At 44.9% G+C, this 27,644-nt stretch overlaps 1 protein-coding gene across 3 annotated transcripts in view; it reads left to right on the top strand.

The window, feature by feature from the left end:
* ASTN2 (astrotactin 2) overlaps positions 1-27,644 on the top strand; it is an 895,599-nt gene that overhangs the window by 114,332 nt on the left and 753,623 nt on the right. For all 3 annotated transcript variants that reach the window (XM_059925469.1, XM_059925467.1, XM_059925466.1), the window contains exon 2: positions 26,665-26,852. In XM_059925469.1, the coding sequence (XP_059781452.1) occupies positions 26,665-26,852 (188 nt within the window). The remainder of the gene's footprint in view (positions 1-26,664; positions 26,853-27,644) is intronic.

Here is a 27,644-nt window from a genome sequence, read left to right as displayed (position 1 = left end):
CTAAATAGCCAATATTATCGAGATTAGCTAGCTACCTCAGGTAGTAGATGCAGCTGCAGGAGGGCCAGTAAGAGGAATGAATACTGTAGGGTGAGGATCATGGACTTAGGCTGTGTGGGTCTGAATGCTACCTCTGCTGTTGAAATCCCTTGTGATCTTTGCTTAGCGTCATTTCTCTGACCCAAATGTGTATGTATGTATGTGTGTGTGTATATACAGATATATGCATCCATATGCACACACATACACAAATATCTATGAACATATAATGGGTTGTAATAACTGTCTTGAAAGGTGGTTGTGAGGATTATGTGGGAAAGTATGTGTGAAAGGGTTGGTGGGTAGTTAATGCTTCTCATTGTGGCAAGGGGCAGAGGGGTATATTAAGGTCATTTTGCATCTCTCTTTCCTTGCTGCTTTGGAAAGTAGTCGTGCAAATATTTTTAAAACATCTAGTCCAGATCCTAGGGAGAGGACTGGGGTTGGCTGTGTGAACACAGCCTAAAGGGGCTAGTGTGCCACAGCTAGCCGGGAGGGAGTCTGGGAAAAAGTGTGGACCTGCTTAAGAGGCAAGAGACCATTGTTCCAGGGTGCGCAAGGAGAGGGGATTCAGAGCGCCACCTAAACGAGCTCCAGAGACGGGCGCCAGCTGCGGCTGTCAGCGCAGACCCCAGAGACGGGCATGAGACGCTAAGGCTGCTGCTGCTGCCACCAAGAAGCCTGTGTGCGAGCACAGGTCACTATCCACACCTCCCCTCCCGGGAGCCTGTGCAGCCCGCCACTGCCAGGGTCCCGTGATCCAGGGACAACTTCCCCGGGAGGACACACGGCACACCTTAGGCTGGTGCAACGTCATGCCGGCATCTGCCGCTGCAGGCTCGCCCCACATCCGTACCCCTCCCTCCCCCCGGCCTGAGTGAGCCAGAGCCCCCGAATCAGCTGCTCCTTTAACCCGGTCCTGTGTGAGCGAAGAACAGACGCCCTCAGGCAACCTACACGCAGAGGCGGGTCCAGATCCAAAGCTGAACCCCAGGAGCTGTGCGAACAAAGAAGAGAAAGGGAAATCTCTCCCAGCAGCCTCAGGAGCAGCAAATTAAATCTCCACAATCAACTTGACATACCCTGCATCTGTGGAATATCTGAATACACAACTAATCATCCCAAAATTGAGGAGGTGGACTTTGGAAGCAACTGTAGACTTGGGGTTTGCTTTCTGCATCTAATTTGTTTCTGGTTTTATGTTTGTCTTAGTTTAGTATTTAGAGCTTATTATCATTGGTAGATGTGTTTAGTGATTTGGTTGCTCTCTTCCTTTTATATATATTTTTTAATTTTTTTTTCTCCTTTTTCTCTTTTTGTGAGTGTGTATGTGTATGCTTCTTTGTGTGATTTTCTCTGTATAGCTTTGCTTTTACCATTTATCCTAGGGTTCTGTCTGTCCTTTTTGTTTTTTTTTTAATTTTTTTGTACAGTTTTTAGTGCTTGTTATCATTGGTGGATATTTTTGGTTTAGTTGATCTCTTCACTCTTTCTTTCTTTCTTTTTTTTTAATTACCTTTTATTTTTAATAATATATATATATTTATTTTAATAACTTTATTTTATTTTATTTATTTTTTTCTTTCTTTCTTTCTTTTTTTTCCTCCCTTTTCTTCTGAGCTGTGTGGCTGACAGGGTCTTGGTGCTCCGGCTGGGTGTCAGGCCTGTGCCTCTGAGGTGGGAGAGCTGAGTTCAGGATATGGTCAACCAGAGACCTCCAGGCCCCACATAATATCAAATGGCAAAAGCTCTCCCAGAGATCTCCATCTCAACGCTAAGACCCAGATCCACTCAACGACCAGCAAGCTACAGTGCTGGAGACCCAATGCCAGACTAGCAAGACAGGAACACAACCCCACCCATTAGCAGAAAGGCTCCTTAAAATCATACTAAGTTCACAGACACCCCAAAACACACCACTGGACACGGTCCTGCCCACCAGAAAGACAAGATCCAGCCGCATACACCAGAATACAGACACCAGTGGCCTTCACCAGGAAGCCTACACGACCCACTGAACCAACCTTACCCACTGGCGGCAGACACCAAAAACAATGGGAACTACCAACCTGCAGCCTGTGAAAAGGAGACCCCAAATACAGTAAGTTAAGCAAAATGAGAAGACAGAGAAACACACAGCAGATGAAGGAGCAACATAAAAACCAAACAGACCAAATAAATGAAGAGGAAATAGGCAGTCTACCTGAAAAAGAATTTAGAGTAATGGTAGTAAAGATAATCCAGAATCTTGGAAATAGAATGGAGAAAATACAAGAAATGTTTAACAAGGACAAAAATATACAAGCAGCTCATGCAGCTCAATATCGAAAAAACAAACAACACAATCCAAAAATGGGCAGAAGGCCTAAGTAGACATTTCTTCAAAGAAGATATCCAGATTGCTAACAAAAACATGAAAGAATGCTCAACATCACTAATCGTTAGAGAAATGCAAATCAAAACTACAATGAGGTATCACCTCACACTGGTCAGAATGGCCATCATCAAAAAATCTACACACAGTAAATGCTGGAGATGGTGTGGAGAAAAGGGAACCCTCTTGTACTGTTGGTGGGAATGTAAATTGATACAACCACTATGGAGAACAGTAGGGACCTTCTTTAAAAAACTAAAAATAGAACTACCATACGACCCAACAATCCCACTACTGGCCATATACCCTGAGAAAACCATAATTCAAAAAGAGTCGCGCACCACAATGTTCATTGCAGGTCTATTTACAATAGCCAGAACAAGGAAGCAACCTAAGTGTCCATCGACAGATGAATGGATAAAGAAGGTGTGGCACATATATACAATGGAATATGACTCAGCCATAAAAAGAAACGAAATTGGGTCATTTGCAGAGACGTGGATGGATCTAGAGACTGTCATACAGAGTGAAGTAAGTCAGAAAGAGAAAAACAAATACCGTATGCTAATACATATATACGGAATCTAAGGGAAAAAAAAAAAGGTCATGAAGAACCTAGGGGCAAGATGGGAATAAAGACGCAGACCTACTAGAGAATGGACTTGAGGACACGGGGAGGGGGAAGGGTAAGCTGGGACGAAGTGAGAGAGTGGCATGGACATATATACAGTACCAAATGTAAAATAGATAGCTAGTGGGAAGCAGCCGCATAGCACAGGGAGATCAGCTCGGTTCTTTGTTTCTACCTAGAGGGGTGGTAAAGGGAGGGTGGCAGGGAGACGCAAGAGGGAGGGGATGTGGGGATATATGTATATGTGTAGCTGATTCACTTTGTTATACAGTAGCAACTAACAGAACATTGTAAAGCAATCATACTCCAATAAAGATGTTAAAAAAACAAATCTGGTCCAGCTTTAAGATGAAACAGATCTTGGCCCCGCTAGTCTGGGAGTTCCCCAGTGGAAAATCCCGCCGGCACCTCTCGCGGGACTCAGCAGCAGGAAGGGGCTCAGCGCACATTATTAGATGAAAGATGGACTCTACCACCTCTTCAGCTGCTTCCCTTCGTCGCCATCTTCACTTCCTCCCTCTCTTCCCAACACTGTCCTGTTCTCCTTCCTGACTGCTTCCCTTCCTTTATCCCCCCAAACGTACTCTCCTTGCTCATCTTCTCATCCAGTTCCCTGTTGGCTGGGAAGCACCTCTGCCGTGCACTGAGAGCTCTGCTCTGGAAGGAAACTCCTGAAGGTGCACCTGAAGCCAGGAAGATTCCAGAGGCCAGGCAGGAACCCAGGGCTGGCCAGCGTCCCTCCAGGTTCCCCTGAGTCCAGAAAGTGCTCTGGGGCGAGAGGAGCCAAGTTCACATTTCCACTCCTGCCGTAGCACCTTAGCACGTGCCTTCACCTCTTGGAAGGCCAGTCTCCTCTCTGTGAAATGGGCTTGCTTGTAGCTCCCTGGGGAATGTCCTGAGGATCAACTGAATTCACTGTGTGACGACGCTGAGCATCGTGTGTGGCCGTCAGAAGAGCGTGGGGAGGGCTAGGAGCACGTTATTTCTGCTCCGGACTCTCCAGCCCCTGCGTCCAGGGCACTGGCTCCGGCTCGCCAGCCAAGCTGCCTGCACAGGACGTGGAGTCAGAGCCTCGCGGGAGTGTCACCAGGGCCGCCGGGGGCCCGGCATCAGCGGGTCTCTTTCTGCCTCATGTGAGTCTTTCTCTTTCAAGGACATCAGCCTGTGGGCTGAAATAGGAAATTTTCTTTTCCCCCATAACAGAATCAGAGGGCATTAAGTGGATGGGCAGGCAGGGAGCAGAGACTGTTCTGTTCTTCTTGCTGCACGATGGCCTGTCAGTCATGCTGGGGAAGGGGAAACAGCTTTCAGAGACTGTGGGGGAGAGGGTTTGGTCTTCCGCCGTGAGTGCAAAACCAGGCCTCTTGGAGGACAGATCCAGAGGTAGTCCCAGGGCAGAGAGGGGCTTTTCCTGATGTCGGTTATATGAGGACATAAATGAGTGCCCGGGTATATCCTTAGGCTGGATGTAGTCCTAGCTGTAGGCGTGTGCGCGCCTGAGCACATCTGTGAATTTCTACCCATGAATGCGGCCATCTGCACCTACGTGTAAAGATACGAGTGCACATACATGTGAGTTTGGATATGCAGGATAGAGCATGCACGGCAGTGTGCAAATGGGGTGAACACACGGTGAGAGTGTGCATGTGTGAGGATCCTGCATGCGCCTGTGGTTGCTGTGTTGTCAGTGTCCACATATGTATGTGGATATGTACACGGAGACGCGTGTTTACGTGTGTCGGGGGATGCATGGATGCGCGTGCACGCACAGCTACTCACGATGCTAGTGTAAGGAAGGGAGCAGTTTTGAAAGATGTACATGTGAGCGTACATGCAACCACACATATTCTGTAGCATTGGTGTCTGTATCGTACATAAATGCTTCGATCTGTGTATTCATGCACGTGCATGAGAAAATGACTGTGTGTGAACACGTGTATTTGTGTGTGCAAGGAGATGTGGATGCCTTCCAGGAAGTACACTGATGCAGACATTCGTGAGGAGGTGCACGTGTCTGTGAGCACAGCCGTACTTTGGGAGCACAGACAGATGAATGTGTATGCTCACCTGCTGGGCGTCTCTGCAGGTACTTTGAGCTTGTGCAAACCTGACTTCCTGCTTACCTATAACTCCCCTGGGCTAATTCCCTTATATATTCTCTAGAGATGATTTCTCTAACTTTGTCCTCACTTCCAGTGCCAGCACACTGCCTGGTTGCCCCTGTGATGGGCACACCTGCCAATCACAAGAGCATTCTGGTAGCACGGTTTTTTCTAGCGTATTCCACATCACTCTGTGGACAAGAACCTGGGTGGTGATGATGGTGGTAGGAGTTAAACCACGAAGTGGTCATTAAAGAGCAAAATTCAGAAAAGATAAAAAGCCTGTCAGGAAGGTGTATGGGATGAGTGCTTGGGACACCATGTTGGGGGGGCCCTCTGCTCCCCATTTCCATTTGTAACTATCATGTGATAGAACTGACGCCTGTGGATGAGAGTCCCCATGCAGACCGTGAAGTGGGAGACATGGTTCTCTATGTTCTCTGATAGCATTAAGATACAGAATAGGGTCCAAGAACCTTTCCCACTAGTGACATTCTCTAGTAAATCCTCTGAACAGCCTCTGAAGATGGCATGGCTGTTCCCATTTTACAGGTGAGAAAAGTGAGGTTCGGAAAGGGAAGCAGGTCATTGGTGGAGCCAGGAGGCCAGTTAGAATCTGGCAGATGGAGTATAAGAGTCTGTCCTTGAGGTCAAGAGGCTGGATTCTTGCCGACCCAATCCCTGATTTACTAGGTAATCTGGGACCACACCCTGTCCTCTCTGAGTTTCAGTTTTCTTGACTCTAAATGAGAAGTGGAGATTCAGGAAAATGATGCCTAAAAACTCCAGCACAGGGCCTGGCATGGCAAAGGCTGAGTGGGCTGTGTTGGCTCAGTCTAAGTGTAGTTTCTGTGGTTCCGGAAGTGGAGCCGGCAGGTGGTGTGAGGGTGGGGGAGGTGTGACACTTCAGAGATCACTGTTCCTAATCCCATGGCCCGAGGATATTCCAGGTGGTAACCACAGTGCCCTGAAGGGGTAATTGGACAGATGTGATTCTTATTCTCCAGAAATTTACAATCAAAGACAAGCCCCGGAGCTTCAGAGCAAGCAATCCCCAAACTCCACATTCACTGGCATAAAAACAATGAGTCTGTGTAGCACAGAAGAGTTGGTGGGAGAAGCAGCACATTCTGTTACAGACCTCATTGAGCAAGTGCTGGTGCCAGGTCTTGTGCTGACACGTTATCTCAACGCTGCACACATGTGGATTTATTATGATCTGTAAGCCATAGCGATGTTGGGAGGAGGAAATGAGATGAAACATGCAAACAGCTAGGAACAGAGCTTTAGCACATCGTAAGCACTTCATAAGTGTCAGTCATTCCATTCTTTCAGGGTAAGTGGCTACGTTATAGCAGGCGCTGTTCTAGGCACTGGGATACAGGGATGAAGAAGACAGTACGGTCTGTGCCTTCCTGGAACTCACACTCCAGTGATTATTATGACATTATTCCCCCCAGTTTATGAGGAAAATGAGACCTTGGGAAGTTAGGTGACTTCTGCAAGGTTACTCAACAAATAAAGAGAGTGGCAGGGGTGAGAACCTAGGTGGCTGGTTTCAGAGACCAAGCCCTGCCCCTGTGCTGTATCAGGGAGCTGGGGTATTAACACATGGGAAGGAATTGTGGCCTTTCTCATTGAGCCTCTTGGTTTCAGTTTTCCAGACATCTTCCATCAGGTTGAATAGTATTAATCATAACTATGAATTTGGCACAGACAACATTTTATTCAAAGGATCTTCTCATGAATTTCTCCCTTTACTTATTCCAGTCTTCTAGTGAAGGAGTCAGGGGGAGGGATCAGTCCTCCCATTTGACAGATGAGGAGGCTGAGGTCTCACCTAGGGTCACAGAGGCAAGATGAGAGTGGAATTCGTCTTTCCTGACTGCTAGCCTGGCAATATGGGAACCACATTCTGTCCACTCACCGGGGAGTCTGGAATTTAAATCGAATAAAAAGGTGTCCAGCAACGGTCACAGGAGTCCTTGGGCCTGAGCCTGTCGGAGAAGTCCATGATTTGCCATCATTAAGGCTTCACTGTCCTGGTCCAGAAGGATATTGGACATCCTGAGCCTTTTTCTCCTTCTGCTGTGACGCAGTCAAAAAAATCAAGAGGGTCCTTTCACCTTCCCCAGCCCCAGCCTGGCATCCTCTTATCCTCCCTTTCCTGCCACAGGGCACCATCTGTAGCAGGTTTAAATTGGACTGAATGGTGTGGAATTGCAAGTCAAAAGGATCCTGTGATCATTCCGCCCACGGCCCGGGGCTCTGTGCTCTGCCGCGTTATAAATAAGAGTAATGGAGTAAAGGCTGAATTACAATCAAGGCTGCTATGAACACACCGAACAGGCACGGGGCTTATTTAAGGAATATAGAGGCAGATTATGCTCCCGAAGCTATGCAGTCAGAGCCAGTCAATACCTACTCACTCTTTCAAATCAGGGCCACGGAGATTTTGATTAGGAGGAGGAGAGGCTGGGGGGATATGGTAGGATCCCGAGTTCTGGGAAGTTTTCAGAATCCATTTGTTCTGTTCTACACGTGCCCACCACTGATCACCTCTTCTGAGCTAGGTTTTAGGGAGACACCAGGCAGTAAGGGAGTCTAAGGCTTCTTAAAGAAGCTGGGAGACTTGGGGAGCAGAACGTAGGTGAACTGTGAAATAACTAAATTGATAATTATAATACAATGTGATAAGCACAGCAGTGAAAGGAAGCAGAGAGCAGGGGCCCCAATGCAGATCTGGAGGGAGAGAGGCTGCATGAAGGAGGAGACATCTGAGTTGTTCTTCTGGTTAGCTACTGCTGTGCAACAAACACCCCCGAAACTTAGTGCTTAGAGCAGTTTTTAAGCTCATAATTTTGCGGGCTGGTACTTTAGGCTGAGCTTAGGTGGGCACTTCTTCTGCTGGTATTGGAAGATATCCTCCGGGCTCTCTCATGTTCTTGTGGTCAGCTGGCAGTTCTGCTGGGAGCCGGATGATCTGGGATGGATTCTCTTGCGTGTCTGGTGGTTAGCAGCAGGCTTCGTCTGGGGTGCTGTGGGCAAATGGGCCATGTTTCTCATCATTCAGCAGGCTAGCCCGGGCTTCTTGCCATGGACGTTTCAGAGTTTTCAGGAGCAGCAAGAAAAAGCAAGACCCTGGTTCACAAACACTTTTCAAGTCCCTGCTTGTGTCATTTTTGGCGTTGCCCCTTTGGCCAAAGAAAGTCATGTAGCTGACTCTGATTCAAAGGGAGAAGAAGCAGACTCGTCTCTTGATGGGAGGAGTGGAGATCTGCACTGTCACATTACACTGGTGTAGAGGTGAGGAGGAGAAGAATTGTTGATGGTTTAGTTTACTTACAGCTGAATTCTGAAGATTAGGCAAGCAAAAAAACAGTGAGAAGAACAGCCTAGGGAGAGAGAACAGTGTGAACAAGAGCATGGAGGTATGCTTCTAAAGGCAGGGAGACAGGGAGGGAGTGACACAACTGGAGACACAGACCAGGCACAGGAGGGTCACTTGTCATGATTTGACCTTCAAATGCCATAGGATCCAGGTTGGTCCTGTTTTGATAGATGCTGCAGAGGCTATAGAGTGTGATGGGGGCGAGGGTGGGGGACAGGTGGACCCATATGCTCTTAGGATAAGAGACTTTACCCAGTTCCTTCTACTTCTGGGTCTCCATCTCTCTAAGTACCTTTGGCACCCACTGTGCCTTAACATTACCATCTGTGAATTGGACCAGGGAGTCTCACCCTCTTGGACCTCTATTTTCATCTTGTATCAGCCTGTATTTATCAAGCAGCTGTTATTGCAAAAAATGCTGAGCTACCATGAGGGAGTCAGAGGAGATAATAGGGATTCCTGGCTCAAAGGGATCTCATGATCTAGCAAAGGAAATGAGAATCATGGACAGGTGAGGTTGTTGAATCATGAGAGGGAGTAGAAACCCGGCAGAGGAGTTCAGAGCTCAGAGGAGGGAGAGGGCATTTTGGGGAGGGCTCTTCAGAGGGGTCGGTTCAGCTGGGTTTTGCAGGGTAGGTAACGTCTGTGCGCAGAAGAAGAGATTAGAGCGTCCCAGGAAGGAGGCAGCATGAACCAAGATTGGGAGGTCGGGCTGTGCTTGGGGCCTGTGGGCTGTGGCTTGGAGCACAGAGGCAATGGGCTTAGTCCAGAGTATGGCCCTGGAATGAATCCATCATGTGAAGATACTCCTCCTGGTCCAGCCCCTCACCCCTTGCTGCAAATAGCTGGTAGTCAGTGGCAGGTGTGTTCACTCTCTTCATCTGCTCGTTGCTGGGTTTTAAGGTGTCATTTTTCCTCTCTCAGCACCCACAGCACTGCACGGTGCCATGCTCTCCTGACTCATCACATTTTGTGACCTGTCAGGTCGCAATCCAAGCATGTGACACTCACACGTGGAACCCTGTGGGCTGAGGTGAAGGTGCTGGAGGTTGACAAGTCAGACTCAGCAACAGACATAAGGAGCCTCCCCGGTGGCATCTTCAGGAGGGGCTGAGGGAGACCTGGGGTTATGAGGGAATTCTACACACTCCCGCGTTGCTGCAAAATCCCTTTTAGGCATCAGAGAGGTTCCACATCTCACCTCTGTGCTGGTCCCTGTACATCTATGTCTCCTCCCCCCCCCCCCCACCTCTGTGGTAAATCCTTGTTTCTGGCACCCCTGTAATCCATGAATGGCACTGGATTGTGAAGCTGTGTGTCTTTGGGCAAATTGCTATCTCTCTCTGGTCCTCATGTTCCCAGTCAGTACAGTGGTAGACTAGATCATTGATCACCATACCTTTGCACTCTTTTCCTGTTGTGATTTTCCATGCTTCCAGGACAGAGCCAATAGGAGTGACTTAAAAAGGGTGGAGGGCACTGGGAACCAGACAGAAGGGTCTTGAAGACTCCAAGTGAAACGGGAAGTTTTATCTCTGTGACCTCTGCCTCCTTTTTCTCTATATTTGATACCGTGTCATCCTCCACTGCTCTCAGAACAACCTGATTGTTCTTGTCTTGCCAGTGGCGAGTTAGAAAAAGAGTAAAGAGAAGGCAGACAACTGACAGGGAATGTGCATACGCTAAATGCTGGGCTGGCTCCTCCAAACACTTTATCTCCCTTAATTCTCACAAGATCACAAGGCGTTGCTTTCATGATTCCCATTTTCCATGTGAGGCAAGTGAAGCTTAGAGAGGTGAACTTAACTTGTGAAAGGTCACCCAGTGAAATATAGGAAGGAGCAAAATGGTCCTAAAACTTCACTCACTGTAAGACAGAATGCTTCCTATTCCTCTCTCCCAGGGGAGATTTGCATCTTAAAAAACAAAAGGCACACCACTTAACCCTGGCAAATGACTTTATAAGAAGGGATGTATAGACAGAGCATCTGACTCACCCAGGTGGATGCCTGCCTGGGTACTTTTATCACACCTGCAGTGTGGACTTGAGCCCTCAGTCTATTTACTCCTTTTCTCAGCCCTAATCCAGAAAACACTGGATTTGGAATCAGGAAACCAGAGCTTGAATTCATGCTCTGCCACTTACTTAGATGGAAGATCTTGGGAAAGCCAGTCACCCTTTGGGGCCTCAGATATCTCAGGTGAAAAATGGGCATTCTTTTACCTACTGTATCCATGTGGGTTTCTCATGAGGGCTACCAAGGCAGTGAATGAAAGCTCCGAGCTTAGTGCCTTGCACATAAGTAGGCACTGGTGAAAGACCCTGTCTTCCTTCTGCATCAGTTTGTGGAATGGCGGAGAGGGGCGGGGAGAAAAACTCATTGACTGTTTGGATGTAATTTTTTTTTAAAAAGGAAAAAAGAAAAGAAACAGCAAACCCACAAAGAAACCAAGGGTGCATAGCGAAAGCTAAATGACAAAGAAAAACAGGCAAAAAAATGCAACAAGGAGGGAGGAAAATGGTTCAGGAGAGAATAGCTAGGGGTAATGAGAATCAATTCCATCAACCCTCCATCTATTTTCAAATCTAATCTGAAATGATATGCTCTTCTCTCTTGCCAATATCTCTTTTTTAAAAAAATTTAATTGTATTTACTTTTTTATACAGCAGGTCCTTATTAGTCATCAATTTTATACACATCACTGTATACGTGTCAATCCCAGTCGCCCATTCCATCACACTACCACCCCCAACACCCTGCCGCTTTCCACCCTTGGTGTCCATACGTTTTTTTCTCTACTTCTGTGTCTCAATTTCTGCTCTGCAAACAAGTTCATCTGTACCATTTTCTGGGTTCCACATATATGCGTTAATATACAATATTTGTTTTTCTCTTTCTGACTTACTTCACTCTGTATGACAGTCTCTAGATGCATCCACGTCTCTACAAACGACCCAATTTCGTTCCTTTTTATGGCTGAGTAATATTCCATTGTATATATGTACCACCTATTCTTTATCCATTGGTCTGTTGATGGGTATTTAGGTTGCTTCCATGTTCTGGCTATTGTAAATAGTGCTGCAATGAACATTGGGGTGCATGTGTCTTTTTGAATTATGGTTTTCTCTGTATATATGCCCAGTAGTGGGATTGCTGGGTCATATGGTAATTCTTCTTTTAGTTTTTTAAGGAACCTCCATACTGTTCTCCATAGTGGCTGTATCAATTTACATTCCCACCAACAGTGCAAGAGGGTTTGCTTTTCTCCACACCCTCTCCAGCATTTGTTGTTTGTAGATTTTCTGATGATGCCCATTCTAACTGGTGTGAGGTGATACCTCATTGTAGTTTTGATTTGCATTTCCCTAACAATTAGTGATGTTGAGCAGCTTTTCATGTGCATCTTGGCCATCTGTATGTCTTCTTTGGAGAAATGTCTATTTAGGTCTTCTGCCCGTTTTTGGATTGGGTTGTTTGTTTTTTTTTAATACTGAGCTGCATGAGCTGTTTATATATTTTGGAGATTAATCCTTTATCCGTTGATTCATTTGCAAATATTTTCTCCCATTCTGAGGGTTGTCTTTTCATCTTGTTTATGGTTTCCTTTGCTGTGCAAAAGCTTTTAAGTTTCACTAGGTCCCATTTGTTTATTTTTGTTTTTATTTCCATTTCTCTAGGAGGTGGATCAAAAAAGATCTTGCTGTGATTTATGTCAAAGAGTGTTCTTCCTATGTTTTCCTCTAAGAGTTTTATAGTGCCCGGTCTTACATTTAGGTCTCTAATCCATTTTGAGTTTATTTTTGTGTATGGTGTTAGGGAGTGTTCTAATTTCATTCCTTTACATGTAGCTGTCCAGTTTTCCCAGCACCACTTATTGAAGAGACTGTCTTTTCTCCATTGTATATCCTTGCCTCCTTTGTCATAGATTAGTTGACCATAGGTGCATGGGTTAATCTCTGGGCTTTCTATCTTGTTCCATTGATCTATGTTTCTGTTTTTGTGCCAGTACCATACTGTCTTGATTACTGTAGCTTTGTAGTATAGTCTGGAGTCAGGGAGTCTGATTCCTCCAGCTCCGTTTTTTCCCTTCAAGACTGCTTTGGCTATTTGGGGTCTTTTGTGTCTCCATAAAAATTTTAAGGTTTTTTGTTCTAGTTCTGTAAAAAATGCCATTAGTAATTTGATAGGGATTGCATTGAATCTGTAGATTGATTTGAGTAGTATAGTCATTTTCACAATATTGATTCTTCCAATCTGAGAACATGGTATCTCTCTCCATCTGTTGGTATCATCTTTAATTTCTTTCATCAGTGTCTTATAGTTTTCTTCATACACGTCTTTTGTCTCCCCAGGTAGGTTTATTCCTAGGTATTTTATTCTTTTTGTTGCAATGGTAAATGGGAGTGTTTCCTTAATTTCTCTTTCAGATTTTTCATCATTAGTGTATAGGAATGCAAGAGATTTGTGTGCATTAAATTTGTATCCTGCAACTTTAGCAGATTCATTGATTAGCTCTAGTAGTTTTCTGGTGGCATCTTTAGGATTCTCTATGTATAGCATCATGTCATCTGCAAACAGTGACAGTTTTACTTCTTCTTTTCCAATTTGTATTCCTTTTATTTCTTTTTCTTCTCTGATTGCCATGGCTAGGACTCCCAAAACTATGTTGAATAATAGTGGTGAGAGTGGACATCCTTGTCTTGTTCCTGATCTTAGAGGAAATGCTTTCAGTTTTTCACCATTGAGAATGATGTTTGCTGTGGGTATGTCATATATGGCCTTTAGTATGTTGAAGTAGGTTCCCTCTGTGCCCCCTTTCTGGAGAGTTTTTATCATAAATGGGTGCTGAATTTTGTCAGAAGCTTTTTCTGCATCTATTGAGATGATCATATGGTTTTTATTCTTCAATTTGTTAATATGGTGTATCACATTGATTGATCTGCATATATTGAAGAATCCTTGCATCCCTGGGATAAATCCCACTTGATGATGGTGTATGATCCTTTTAATGTGTTGTTGGATTCTGTTTGCTAGTATTTTGTTGAGGATTTCTGCATGTATATTCATCAGTGATATTAGTGTGTAATTTTCTTCTTTTGTAGTATCTTTGTCTGGTTTTGGTATCAGGGTGATGGTGGCCTCATAGAATGAGTTTGGGAGTGTTCCTTCCTCTGCAGTTTTTTGGAAGAGTTTGAGAAGGATGGGTTTTAGCTCTTCTCTAAATGTTTGATAGAATTCACCTGTGAAGCCATCTGGTCCTGGACTTTTGTTTGTTGCAAGATTTTTAATCACAGTTTCAATTTCATTCCTTGTGATTGGTCTGTTCATATTTTCTATTTCTTCCTGGTTCAGTCTTGGAAGCTTATACATTTCTAAGAATTTGTCCATTTCTTCCAGGTTGTCCATTTTATTGGCATAGACTTGTTTGTAGTAGTCTCTTAGGATGCTTTGTATTTCTGCGGTGTCTGTTGTAACTTCTCCTTTTTCCTTTCTGATTTTATTGACTTGAGTCCTCTCCCTCGTTTTCTTGATCATTCTGGCTAATGCTTTATCAATTTTGTTTATCTTCTCAAAGAAACAGCTTTTAGTTTTATTGCTCTTTGCTATTGTTTTCTTTGTTTCTATTTCATTTATTTCTGCTCTGACATTGATGATTTCTTTCCTTCTGCTAACTTTGGGTTTTGTTTGTTCTTCTTTCTCTAGTTCCTTTAGGTGTAAGGTTAGATTGTTTATTTGAGATTTTTCTTGTTTCTTTAGGTAAGCTTGTATAGCTATAAACTTCCCTCTTAAAACTGCTTTTGCTGCATCCCATAGGTTTTGGATCATCGTGTTTTCATTGTCATTTGTCTCTAGGTATTTTTTGAGTTCCTCTTTGATTTCTTCAGTGATCTCTTGGTTATTTAGTGACGTATTGTTTAGCCTCCATGTGTTTGTGTTTTTTACGTTTTTTTCCCTGTAATTGATTTCTAATCTCATAGCGTTGTGGTCAGACAAGATGCTGGATATGATTTCAATTTTCTTAAATTTACTGAGGTTTATTTTGTGACCCAAGATATGATCTATCCTGGAGAATGTTCCGTGCATACTTGAGAAGAAAGTATAATCTGCTCTTCTTGGATGCAATGTCCTATAAATATCAATTAAATCTATCTGGTCTGTTGTGTCATTTAAAGCTTGTGTTTCCTTATTACTTTTGTGTTTGGATGATCTGTCTATTGGTGTAAGTGAGGTGTTAAAGTCCCCCACTATTATTGTGTTACTGTCGATTTCCTCTTTTATAGCTGTTAGCAGTTGCCTTATGTATTGAGGCGCTCCTATGTTGGGTGCATATATTTTATAATTATTATATCTTCTTCTTGGATTGATCCCTTGATCATTATGTAGTGTCCTTCCTTGTCTCTTCTAACGTTCTTTATTTTAAAGTCTATTGTATCTGATATGAGTTTTGCTACTCCAGCTTTCTTTTGATTTCCATTTGCATGGAATATCTTTTTCTATCCCCTCACTTTCAGTCTGTATGTGTCCCTAGGTCTGAAGTGGGTCTCTTGGAGACAGCATATATACGGGGTCTTGTTTTTGTATCCATTCAGCAAGCCTGTGTCTTTTGGTTGGAGCATTTAATCCATTCACGTTTAAGGTAATTATCAATATGTATGTTCTTATGACCATTTTCTTAATTGTCTTGGGTTTGTTTTTGTAGGTCCTTTTCTTCTCTTGTGTTTCCCACTTAGAGAAGTTCCTTTAGCATTTGTTGTAGAGCTAGTTTGGTGGTGCTGAATTCTCTTAGCTTTTGCTTGTCTGTGTAAAGCTTTTGATTTCTACGTCAAATCTGAATGAGATCCTTTCCGGGTAGAGTAATCTTGGTTGTAGGTTCTTCCCTTTCATGACTTTAAGTGTATCATGCCACTCCCTTCTGGCTTGCAGAGTTTCTGCTGAGAAATCAACTGTTAACCTTATGGGTGTTCCCTTGTATGTTACTTGTCATTTTTCCCTTGCTGCTTTCAATAATTTTTCTTTGCCTTTAATTTTTGCCATATTGATTGCTATGTGTCTCGGTGTGTTTCTCCTTGGGTTTATCCTGTATGGGACTCTCTGCGATTCCTGGACTTGGGTGGCTATTTCCTTTCCCATCTTAGGGAATTTTTCAACTATATTCTGTTTGAATATTTTCTCAGGTTCTTTCTCTCTCTCTTCTCCTTCTGGGACCCCTATAACACGAATGTTGTTGCGTTTAATGTTGTCCCAGAGGTCTCTTAGGCTGTCTTCATTTCTTTTCATTCTTTTTTCTTTATTCTGTTCCACAGCAGTGAATTCCACCATTCTGTCTTCCAGGTCACTTATCTGTTCTTCTGCCTCAGTTATTCTGCTGTTGATTCCTTCTAGTGTAGTTTTCATTTCAGTTATTGTATTGTTCATCTCTGTTTGTTTGTTCTTTAATTCTTCTAGATCTTTGTTAAACATTTCTTGCATCTACTCGATCTTTGCCTCCATTCTTTTTCCAAAGTCCTGGATCATCTTCAGTCTCATTTTTCTCAGTTCTCTTTCTGGAAGATTTCCTATCTCCATTTCATTTAGTCGTTTTTCTGGGGTTTTATCTTGTTCCTTCATCTGGTACATAGCCCTCTGCCTTTTCATCTTGTCTATCTTTCTGTGAATGTGGTTTTTGTTCCACAGGCTGCAGGATTGTAGTTCTTCTTGCTTCTGCTGTCTGCCTTCTCGCCAATATCTCTTAATTCTTCTCTTCCCCTCCCTTATTTAACCAGGTATAACTATATTATTTATCTCCACCATGTGGCTGGGGAAAACAGTTTTGTGTAAAAGATGCATTTCCTAATGGAGGTGGGAATGGGCAGATTGGAGGCAAAGGCAGAGATGAACGCTGACAGATGGGGGCTGGGAAGGAGTGGGTCTGAGGTTCTCCTGGGACTTTCTCTTCCAATTGCTGCTGCAGGGCCTGGCTGGGTCACTGCCCCTGCCATCTCTCCACCTTCTATCCCTGCCCTCCCCAGGGGGCCTCCTAAACCTAGCACCACAGTGATGCCATCATGCAGGCATTTAACCTCACCAGACATCAGGATCTCGACCTATAAAATGTCCAGCTTATAAACTCTGACTGCTGGCCTCATCCAAACCTGTGATAAACGAGGAGCGTTAACTCAACTCTCTTGCATGTTCTTGTGACATCCTGTGCATACTCTCTCATGGAACCAGATGGTGATCTCTGTTGATTTCCCTTTTCTGCTCTCCTAGATTATGATTTACTTGAGGACAGGAAACTTATAAAATGTGCATCGAGTGGTATGTTTATTCAACAAGTATTTATTGAACACCTGCTGTATGCTAAGCACTGAGGATAGCAATTACCTAGACAGACACAATTCTCTGCCATGAATGAATGAATGAATGAATAAGTGGATGAAAGAATGAGTGAATGGAAGCAAGAGGAAATGGTGCTGCTGTTGCTTAGTGGGAACAGAGGAAAATCCAGACTAGAATGGAAGGTCTTTGAAGGCAGCAATGAAATGCATCTTTTTATCCAATCTATCCACAAAACCTCACACTGTGCTTGGAACATTTTAGACAGTCAATAAATATTTATGGTAAGGTACATTGTTGAATGATGGGAATCATGATTGTATTTGCTTTCAGGACTGGCCATGGGACTTTGCAGATTTCTAAGCACATTGCTAGGGATGACCTTATTTTCTCTCAGTTCTACATTAGATGTGATGTAAGTAGGACAGATCGTGACCACCCCCCCTCCCCGCTGCCGGCCACACACACTTTTAGAAAGAAAGAAAGAAAATCATAGAAGCTTTGTGATTTGTCCTCAGGTAAACTGTCCAGTTGGTGCAGAGGTATCACACAAACCTAGGCTTCCAACTCCAAATTCAATGTTTCTTTCACTAACCCAGGCTGTGTGATTATTGATGAAGTCAGAAACATAAGAATATATCCATCCATCCATCCATCCATCCATCCATCCATCCATCCATCCATCCATCCATCTTTTCCTTTTCATTTATAGCATTTGAAGAGATTCATTAGCCTCTGAACTAGGACTTGGTCTGATTGCATGAGGGAGTCCCAAGTTGGACCTAACACTTTTTATTCTGCTAGCAGATTGTCCATAGGTATAGCATGGTAACCCCCTTTTTACTTTCCTCTCTGCAAAATGCTGTCTCTCTGTGTTTCCTCTGCAATGATGAGCTTCCGTATTTTCTACTGGCATCCTCCCACTTCACTCCTCTGCACGCGTGCAGCCTTCCTGCCTTCTTGTCTTTGTGCCACTCCTCCATCCGAAATACCCTTTACTACATGGGTACCTGTTGAAATTTTGTCCTTCCTTTAAGACTCCTCTCTGAATACTTTCTATATTCAGCCAGATGTTCTCTCCTCTGCTCTAAGCTTCCTGTTTTGATTTATAGCTACTTATAGCATGATTTTTTTCTGTTCCTTGGACTGAGCTCCTGAGGATAGTTTCTTTATGCCAGATCTCAGAAAAAGTTGGTTGACTAAGTGAATTTTAAGGTGAGCACATATTTGCATCTGCTACAGAGGTAATATATATTCAGTGTAGAAAATGTAGAGAAAAATGAATCATAACATGATTAAAATCATCTCTGATCCCCCCATTCTTGATGTTCCAGTGTTTTTCTTCCCAGCTGTATATGCATATACTTATCTCTAAACAGAATCATAGGGACCGTGTATTTTCTATATAAACTTCCTCTTCTGCTCCATGAGAATGCAACCTCCTTGAAAGTTAAAGTTCTGTCTTTCTCTTCATTTGCGTTCTTCAGGGTGCTTAAACTTGAGCCAGTTGTTGAATAAATTTCTGTAGAGTAGTTATATGGGCATCGAGCCGTCATTAGCGTCCTGAGTTGCCATCTCCTTTCTCTGTCTTCTGGGGATGCCCATCTGAATTCAGATATGAGGACAGCTCAGTTCAACTCACTAAAGATTTATGGAACCTTCTTCTCTGTATTCGGCTACTGTGTCAGGCATGAGGGCACACGGATGGCTCTGATGTATCCCTGCACTAGAGCCCAGTGAGAGAGGTCAGCTATGTAAACAGACCATTTTAACATAGATAAATACCATGTTACAATAAGATGCTATCACCTCTGTATATGAAGTAATATGTAACAAATGGAACTGTGGAATGCTCACTGAGGATCAAGATTAATGTTAAAAGCTAATTTGTTTGTATTATCTCATTTAATTCTCACAACAACCCTACTAAGCAGGTGCTGTTAATATTATTCTCATTTGATAGATGGGGAAACTGAAGCATGAAGAAGCCAAAAAGCTTGTCCAAAGACATACAACTTGAACACAGGGGAACTGGGGTTCAAAATCCAGCAGTTGGTCTCCAGTCTATAATGTTGTGCAGCAGGCAGTATTTCCTCTTAATGGAAGCATAAAGAGGGGGTCATACGGGGGGGTCAAGGAAGTCTTCCAGAGCGAGGGGTGGGGTTTGGTAGGAAAGGTTATACCTTTCCCACCAGGAAAGGAAAGCTCTGAGAAAATGTCTTCAAAGATGTTGAAGTAAGAAACAGGATAGTGTGTGTGGAAGATTACATAAGTATTTTGATCAGATTTAACATATAAGTGCAAAGAAAGGAGTGAAATAAGGTAAGGCAGAGGAGAAATGCAGGTGCTAGGTTGGTGAAATTAAGTTTTATCCTAAGGGGAATCAAGAGCCATTGAAAGGTTTTCAGCAAAGGAGTGGCATGAGCATATTTATAAGTTAGACATGTAATCATGGTAGCCCTTTGAAGGATGGCTGGAAGGAAGGAAAACTGGGGGCAAGGATAACGGTTGGGGCTACTCGGTAGTCTCCATTTGCCCCTTGAGATCCACTCTCCATGCTTTTCCCCCCTGCTCTGTGCCTTGGAAGGCTGACCCATGTGATTTGCTTCGCTGGAGCACCCTTGGGTGTTTGGTTGGGGTTTGCCCATGTTAGGCACCTGTAAGAGATTAGCAGGTACAAGGAGGGTGAGGTTGAAGCATTTATTACCCCATCACCTCCATGCTTGGTCATGCCTTGTCAGAGTTAGGTTATTCTGCTGGATTATACTGAGGTAGGAGATAGGTGGGCCCCAGGCTGAGCAGCTGCAGCCAGTCTCCTGCTGACACTTTGAGATAAGATACTAGCAGGTGCATTGGGCCCTGAGTGGGTGGGTGCAAAGAGACCACGATTTCCTCATTCCTGTGGCCAAGGGGATTTCGCAGCCCGACACATGTGCAGAGAGGGTCCTCAGTCTAGGGAGGAGCCCAAGGAACGAGGAGACACCAGCCCTTAATATGTCCTGCCAACCTCCCAGAAACCTTCGCGTTGGAATCCATCTTGGCTGGGAGATGTGCACACCCACCAGGAAGGACCCTGAGTCAGGCCAAATATGGGCACAAGCAAGATGATTGGCCAGAGACCACCTGGAAGACTGCCTCCCCCGTAAGCGACCTTAGTTGCCCCTATTGGGGGCAACTCACTCTGAGTTCACCTGTGTGCTCTTCCACATGCCCACTGCTTCTAATAAATGCTTTATCTGTTTCACAATCTTGATCTCTTTGCTAAATTCCTTCTTCAAAGAAGACAAGGACTGAGGTCCTTCTTCCAGCCGCCTCACCCCTGAATTCAATACTACCTGAAAGCCACAGCAGCTGACTAGCAGCCCTTTCCTACAGCTATGGCTCTTTCAGGGTGATAGAAGCCTCCCTCCCTTTGCCCCTTCAGGCCTAGGGTGGTGACAGCTCCTTGCTGTTGCCAGCTTTGAGGTGCTTCATCATTGCTTGGCCTTAACCCTGCCTGTGATGATTAATTTCATATGTCAACTTGACTGGGCTAAGGGATTTCCAGAGAACTGGCAAAACATTACTTCTGAGCTCGTCTGTGAGGGTGTTTCTGGAAGAGATTAGCATTTGAATGCGTGGACTAAGTAAAGGATAAAGGCCTCTGTCAGTGTAGGTGGGCATCATTCAGTCCCTCTAGGGCCTGAATAGAACCGAAAGGTGGAGGAAGGGGAGATTTGCTCTCTGCCTGAGCCAGGACATCCATCTGTTCCTGCCCCCTGACATTAGCCCTCTTGGTTCTCAGGCCTTTGGCTCAGACTGGGACTTACACCATTGGCTCCCCTGGTTCTCAGTCCTTTGGGTTTGGACTGGAACCACAGCACTGGCTCTCCTGGGCCTGCAGCTTGAAGATGTCAGACTGTGGGACTTCATAGCCTCCTTAATCATGTGAGCGAGACCCTCATCATAAGTCTCTTTCTATATAGCTATATATGTTCTATTGCTTCTGCGTCTCTGAGAACCCTAAGACACTTCCAAAGCCTTTGTAAATGGTCCCATTATTAAACACTTCTCAGTCACCTTACTGAGTGTGTCTTCTCTTTTCTGATGAGACACTGACTGGCACAGAGCCATTTGAAGCAGTCCACAAGAGAGATGATAAAGGTTCGCAGTAAGGCAACCACTTAGAGATAACAATGTAGAGATTGATATTGTAGAGATGATAAGGAAGGGTGTGTATTTGAGATCTGTTTCCCAAGCCCACTCCTCAGGACTTACTGCGTAGAGGTGACCGCCCATGGAGGCTGGAACAGCTAATGTCAGGGGTGTGTGAAGTCAGTGTCACTACCTTTCCCAGCTCCTTCTACCTAGGCAGTGAGTTCATCTCACAGAACATCTGCTTTCCCCCTCCTGGCGAGGCAAAGACCATTTGCAAACTCATCAGAAGCGCTCTCTGGCCTTACGTGCATAACCTGCAGGAGGGTCAGTTGGTGCTGTGGAATCTGAAGACGGGTTAGTTAGCCACTTGGGAGACGTTACCAAGATGGCTGGTGATCAGAAGAGCTGCTTATTTTCATAATGACCTTCAGGAATTAAATAAAAATACAATGAGTGCCATAGATTAGGGAGAACAAGCCAATTAAAACCACAACACGCCTTTGGGATTTTTTATTTCTTTTCCAGGAGGCTGAAAGGCATCCGTGGCTGCTGAGGCAGGGTGGAGGTCTTCCCAGAATCACTGATGAAGGCTGATCCTCTTGCTTGGCTTTAGCGGGCAGTGGAGGGGATTTGAGCCTATTGAATATTTCACGAGTTGCAGCCCATGTGGGGAGAGCAGTGAAAGGTGAAGAGGCAATCCCTGGGTTTCTTTACGATTCCACTATAAAACTAAGCTCTTCGGGGTGGGAGGGAGGCAGGCATTGGAGTCAGTCTACCGCCGGAAGGCATGGTGCACCAATTCTCCCACTTTAATATCTGCTGTTTCATTTTATATTCCTCATGTCAGCATAATCTGCCTTTATGGGAATCATCTTTGTTACCAACCAAATGCGTTTAGTCTCCCTTTTGCTTTAAGTTTGATCGTAATATGACTTGAAGACTTCAATGAAATGTTTATATGCAGGGGCTAGCGGAAGAGGAGAGGGAAAATGCAATTGGAAAATCAATCATCAGGGAATTTCAAGAACCTAGCCTTGGTTATGCTACTGTTTCTTTGACCTGTTTTTAATGGACCCAGGACCGGCTCTCGGAGCAAGTCTACCCGCTGATTCCCTACTGCATGCTGAAAAATGTATACTCTGTTGCTAGACATCCAAAACTCTTAACTCTATGTCTGAACGATATTCCCACCCTGACATTCTACTGCCCTCCTTCTTGTGCATGTGGCTTCACTGCCCTGAGATACCCAGCCACCCAGCCCATCTCTCTGCCTCCTTCTCTCCTCCGAGGGCTAACAAGATGCCCATCCTCTGCAACACTCATGTTACCACGTTTTGGGAGTGGTTCTTGGTCTCAAAGCTAGGAAAGTCCTGTCCCACCCTCGAGTTCCCAATGGACCTTTACTTTTTCTTTATTTCCCTAATGAATCTCAACACTGCTTTCATCTTATTATGGATATGTATAAACACATGTGTGTATGAGTGTATATGTGTGTGTGTATTCATCATTCAGCAATTCAGTATTTTTTTAATTGATCACTTATATGTGCCGAAGTACTTGAAATGTGGCAGGAATAAGACACACAGGGTCCCTGCCATCCTGGAGAGACAGGTATTAAATGCATGTTCAAGAAAATACATGAAGTAAAATTCTAATAGTGAAAAGTTCCATAGAAAGTGTTTGTAAAGGTGGTACAATAGAGCGTGCATGTATATGGAGAGAAGTACTTTGTTATTTTTAATCTTTTTTTTTTTATTGAAGTATAGTTGATTTACAGTGTCATGTTAGTTTCACGTCTACAGCACAGTGATTCAGTTTTATTATATATTTTTCAGATTCTTTTCCCTTATAGGTTATTACAAAACATTGAGTATATTTCCCTGTGCTATACAGTAAGTCCTTGTTGTGTATCTATTTTATATATAGTAGTGTGTATATGTTAATCCTAAACTCCTAATTTATCCCTCCCCCTCTTCCCCTTTGGTAACCATAGTTTGTTTTCTATATCTATGGATCTATTTCTGTTTTGTAAGTAAGTTAATTTGTATCTTTTTTAAATTTTAGATTCCATATATAAGCAATGCTGTATGATATTTGTCTTTGGCTTACTTCACTTAGTATGATAATTGCTATGTCCATCCATGTTGCTGCAAATGGCATTATTTCCTTCTTTTAATGGCTGAGTAATATTCCTTTGTGGATATGTACCACATCTTCTTTATCCATTCATCTATCAATGGGCATTTAGATTTCTTCCATGACTTGGCTATTGTAAAGAGTGCTGCTGTGAACATAGGGGTGCATGGATCTTTTCGAATTATAGTTTTGGAGAGGAGTACTTTACGTAAGAGTGGCATGGCCTCTCTGAGTAGGTGTCAGTTGGACTGAGAGACAAAGGCTGAGAAGAAGCCAGCTTGCAAGCTTTGGGTGGAGAGTTCCAGAGACACTGGACAGAAAGTCTGTATGTGCTGAGACAAGAGGAAGCCTGGCCTGTGTGGGGAGTAGTTGTAATTCCTGTAGAGCTGGGGCATGCGATGAGCGGATGATGCGGGGGGGATCCTGGGTCACATTAAATGGAAAGCGTGCACCTTTGTGCACAGTGACATGGGGCAGGGGTAGAATTTCTGCTATTAAAGGACTGTGAGCTTCCCAAAGGCAAAGCTATGTCTCATTTCACTCCGGATTCCAAGCTACTAAGCCACCTGCTATTGAGTAAGTCCTCAGTAAGGTGTGTTGAGTGTCTAAACAGAGAAACACATGAATAAATGAATGAAGGAGAGAACAAATGACCAAGACCTTCTGCTTCCGCTGAGGCAATTTTCCCTCTGAGGTTTCATGCCCCTTCTCCCCTCCCAACAATAGTTTTGGGGGTTTTTTTTCCCTCTTTGTAATAGAGTAAGGCCAGAGCTGTTCTCTGTGATTCAATATTTACTGTTTCACACACTGTTATTATCATTTAACGTTTACTGTCTGCTGACTGTGCACTCGTTGCCGTAGCAAACAAAGAGCTCAATTGGTTCATGGGCTAATTTAGTCAAGGAAAAGGAGATGTTATAAGAGCAACTGGCATAGTAGAAATTATATAGACTGGAAATCCACTGGGTCCAGCTGGGTACCAGCTCACCAGTGACCTTAAGCAAGTGACTAACCCTGCGTGGCCCTCTGTTTTCTAATCTGAACACGGGGATGGCAAGCTCCTTTAATGGTGGGGTTTCAGGCACGGGTGGGGAGAGCTCCAGAAGTAAGGGGTGCAGATTTCAGGAAGGATTCCTCCGCTTCCTCTGCCTGCTCCTGTCCCAGGCTGTGTCAACCAGATGTGGCCTGCCTTGGGGCTCTCTGCCGGTGCCATTGCAGGGACTCTTAACACAGTAAGTGCCTGCCCAGCTGACAGCACACAGACCCTCCTTCTTGAGCTGCTTAATGAGAGACAACAATTTCCAGAGGCAAATCCCAGCGCTGGGTTCCCTGGACATCTGGTTCTGGCTTTGATGCACAGAGAGAAAAATGAGCAAGGCACTGAGCAAGGCCATTCACCATAATGTCTTCGCGTTGCCTTGGCCCAGCTGGCCGGCTGCCAGAGAAGCTGCTTCCACGTCCTCCGATGCTGAGGCTGGGAGGCTGGGGAGAGAAGGTGCTGGGGAGAGACGTGCTTCATAGACTAGGCTCCCAGCCAGTCTCCTCCCCGGGGCCACACAGGGTGCTCTGGGGGCCCTTTGGGGCCTAAGTTCTAGGAGCCGATGTACTCCTGAGATGATGTCCAGCCTTGCTCCACTCTTACTGCAGCAAGGGAAGCCCAAGCAGGTTTTCACTTGGACTAATAACTTACTATATTCCAGCCACTTTGCCTTTGCCTTGGGATGAGGTGGGAGGCTGTTGGTTTAGAGCAGAGTGGTGACGTGAGCTGACTTATGCTGTGGCAGGATTCTTCTGGCTTCTGGTGGAACATAGACAGAAGAGGCAAGGGTGGAAGAAAAGAGTCAAGTTAAGGAGCCCGTGCAGTAAGCCAGGCAAGAGAGGAGGGTGTCTTGGCCCAGGTGGCTTGCAGTAGAGGAGCTGAGAAGGGTTGCATTTCGGATGCCTTTTGAAGGATTTCCTGATGGACTGGATGAAGAGCGGGAGAGAAAGCAGGCAATCAAGAATGTCTCAAGAACGTCTGAAGGGTGAATTAGATCCTGTCCCTATTAATAATAATAATGATAATAAATATTAATAGCTAACTTTTTATAGCACTTATTCAGTGCCAGGTGCTCTTCCCCGAAGGACTTTTGATTGTGAAATTGAAGGAGTTAGAGTCTACTGGGAATGGACCATATAAGAATAATTCAGTAGAATTTGGTGAGCAAATATCATCATCTCATCTCAAGGTGACTCTTTTATTCAGTGTCACCAGGTGTGATGGGGGCTGCCGTGGGCATGGGGTGAGCTGACTAGAGAAGAAGTTCTAACTCGTCTTCCTCATCAATCCTCCTCAAGCTCATGTCTGTGTGCATGTACATGAGGTCTTTGGGGACTGTAGAAACACTGTCTCTAGGTCAGCTCTATAGCTTCGTCCAGAGGTCCAAACGTCAGACACTATTAAGGCCACTTGTCTATTGATGGATTGATTGCCTCTGTTTCCTACAGTAACTCTCACTTGAGGAAAGATCTGATAATTCACCAACCCCATCAGCCTTCCCCTTTATTCACAGGACACATTGATAGGCCTTGTCCTTCAAACTATTTTCAGGGACACATCCCTTTAGCAGATAGCACTCGGAAAAGATTGTATGATCCCACTGCAAGGACGCTTTTGGTACTGTATGCTCTCACCCTTCTTAATAAGAAGCTATATTGGTACAATTACATTGACTGGAAGTACTATTAAAGTGATACTTATTATTTTGTATTTTCAGAGGGAAAAACAGCATAGAGGCAAGAGTTAGGAAGTTCAAGTCAGGTGACCTTACAATTGACTAGAAAGTCCTAACTTCCCATTGGTTATAAGAGAACATTGAAGTAGGAAAGAGGGTTTTCAAGTATTTTTAAGCCATGGAAACCTTTGTGCCAGTACTTCCTTGCTTGAGAGTACAGTATATACAATATGAGGGAAAAAATGGAGTGGCTCTGACTGAAGCAGGAGAAATGGCTCAGAACAACCCACTTACCAAGCTCCTTTCCCTTAAAGGGTGATCCTGAGGTACCTCAGCTGGGCCAGATGTTCTTTTGGGCCTTGCCGGCTCTGAGGTTCTGCATTTCTGCCATGAGCACTTCCAGCTCAGCTTCTGAAGAGTTCACACTCTGAGCTCCCAACTCTTCAGAGATGTCCTTCCTTCACCTTCTTATAGTTCTGTGGCCTCAGAAGAACGTAAGCACATTCACCTCTTGCTTAGTTCGCCTCCACTGTGGGAGTAGAATGAATTACCTTATCACGCATGCTGGTACCAAAAGGGCACCAGGCAGACCTGGGTTCGAATCCTGCCTCTGCCACTCTGTTGCTTGGGGATAACCTTGGCTACAGTCGCCTCATCTGTAAGTGGAAGTGATGATCTCTGGCTCAGAGATGCCATGTGGGGAGAGGCATCCCGGTACAGGTAGGTGCCTTCAGAGCTCCTGATCACACGTGGCCCCTCTCCTCCGCGGAGCGCCGAGGCCAGACCTGCCGCTCACCCAGCACCTTGGGTCTTGTCTTGCAGAGATGTCAGGCACGGCAGCGGACATCTCGCTGGTGCACTGGAGACAGCAGTGGCTGGAGAACGGCACCCTGTACTTCCACGTCTCCATGAGCAGCTCCGGGCAGCTGGCCCGGGCCACTGCCCCCACCCTCCAGGAGCCCTCGGAGATTGTAGAGGAGCAGATGCACGTCCTCCACATTTCTGTGATGGTGAGTGAGTGGGAACGCACTTGGGGCTTTGGGGGGTGGCTAAAGGGAAGGGCGAGTGGAGAGACCGCGGCAGGAGGCAGGGGATTGCCAGCAGGTGGAGGGAAGGAGCTGGCCAAGTGCGAGAGGTTAGAATGATAAACAGAAGGTCGGATGGATCCCGTGGTGTCACTTGGACTGATGCATACTCGTCCATCATCTGTCAGCTGTGACAAACTAATTGTGCTTCAGAGGAGAAAATAAAGGGTCTCCAACTCCTTGGCCTTTTGGCCGACATCTCTGGGAATAGCTGCTTAACATCTGTCACGTGCTTGACCTGCTTTGCCGAGGGCTGAGGTTCAGCGCTCCACAACCGGCCGTTCCAAGAATGACTGAACAAACAAAATTGGAATGGGGCTGCCCTTTCCCAAGTGCCCTTGATGTGCCAGGTGCTTTAACTCTCACAACACCCCCTGCAGTGTAGACCGTGCATGGTGGTCCCTGGAGCTGGACTGGGCAGAGCCGGGGCTGTCACACACCAAAGCCCCCTCCATTACCCTCACTTTATAGCTGTGAATACTGAGTCAGAGGGGTAGAGAAACTTACCCAAGGTCACATAGCTAGGAAGAGACGGAGCTACTCTTGGGTATTTGAACCCATGTGTATCTGGCTACAAAAACTGAACTATGTCCTCTACACTCTCTCTCTCTCAATGCAAGAACTTTTTGACTATCCACCATACGTGAAGCACTGCACCAGGCACATTCATGGACATGATTTCATTGCATTCTTACCAAGAAGTCAGGCATGTCACTT

Source organism: Balaenoptera ricei, chromosome 6 (assembly GCF_028023285.1).
Source record: "Balaenoptera ricei isolate mBalRic1 chromosome 6, mBalRic1.hap2, whole genome shotgun sequence".
In the NCBI taxonomy this organism is placed as follows: Eukaryota; Metazoa; Chordata; class Mammalia; order Artiodactyla; family Balaenopteridae; genus Balaenoptera; species Balaenoptera ricei.
Note: the sequence above shows the minus strand (reverse complement) of the source record. Positions and strands in the feature narration are given on the sequence as shown.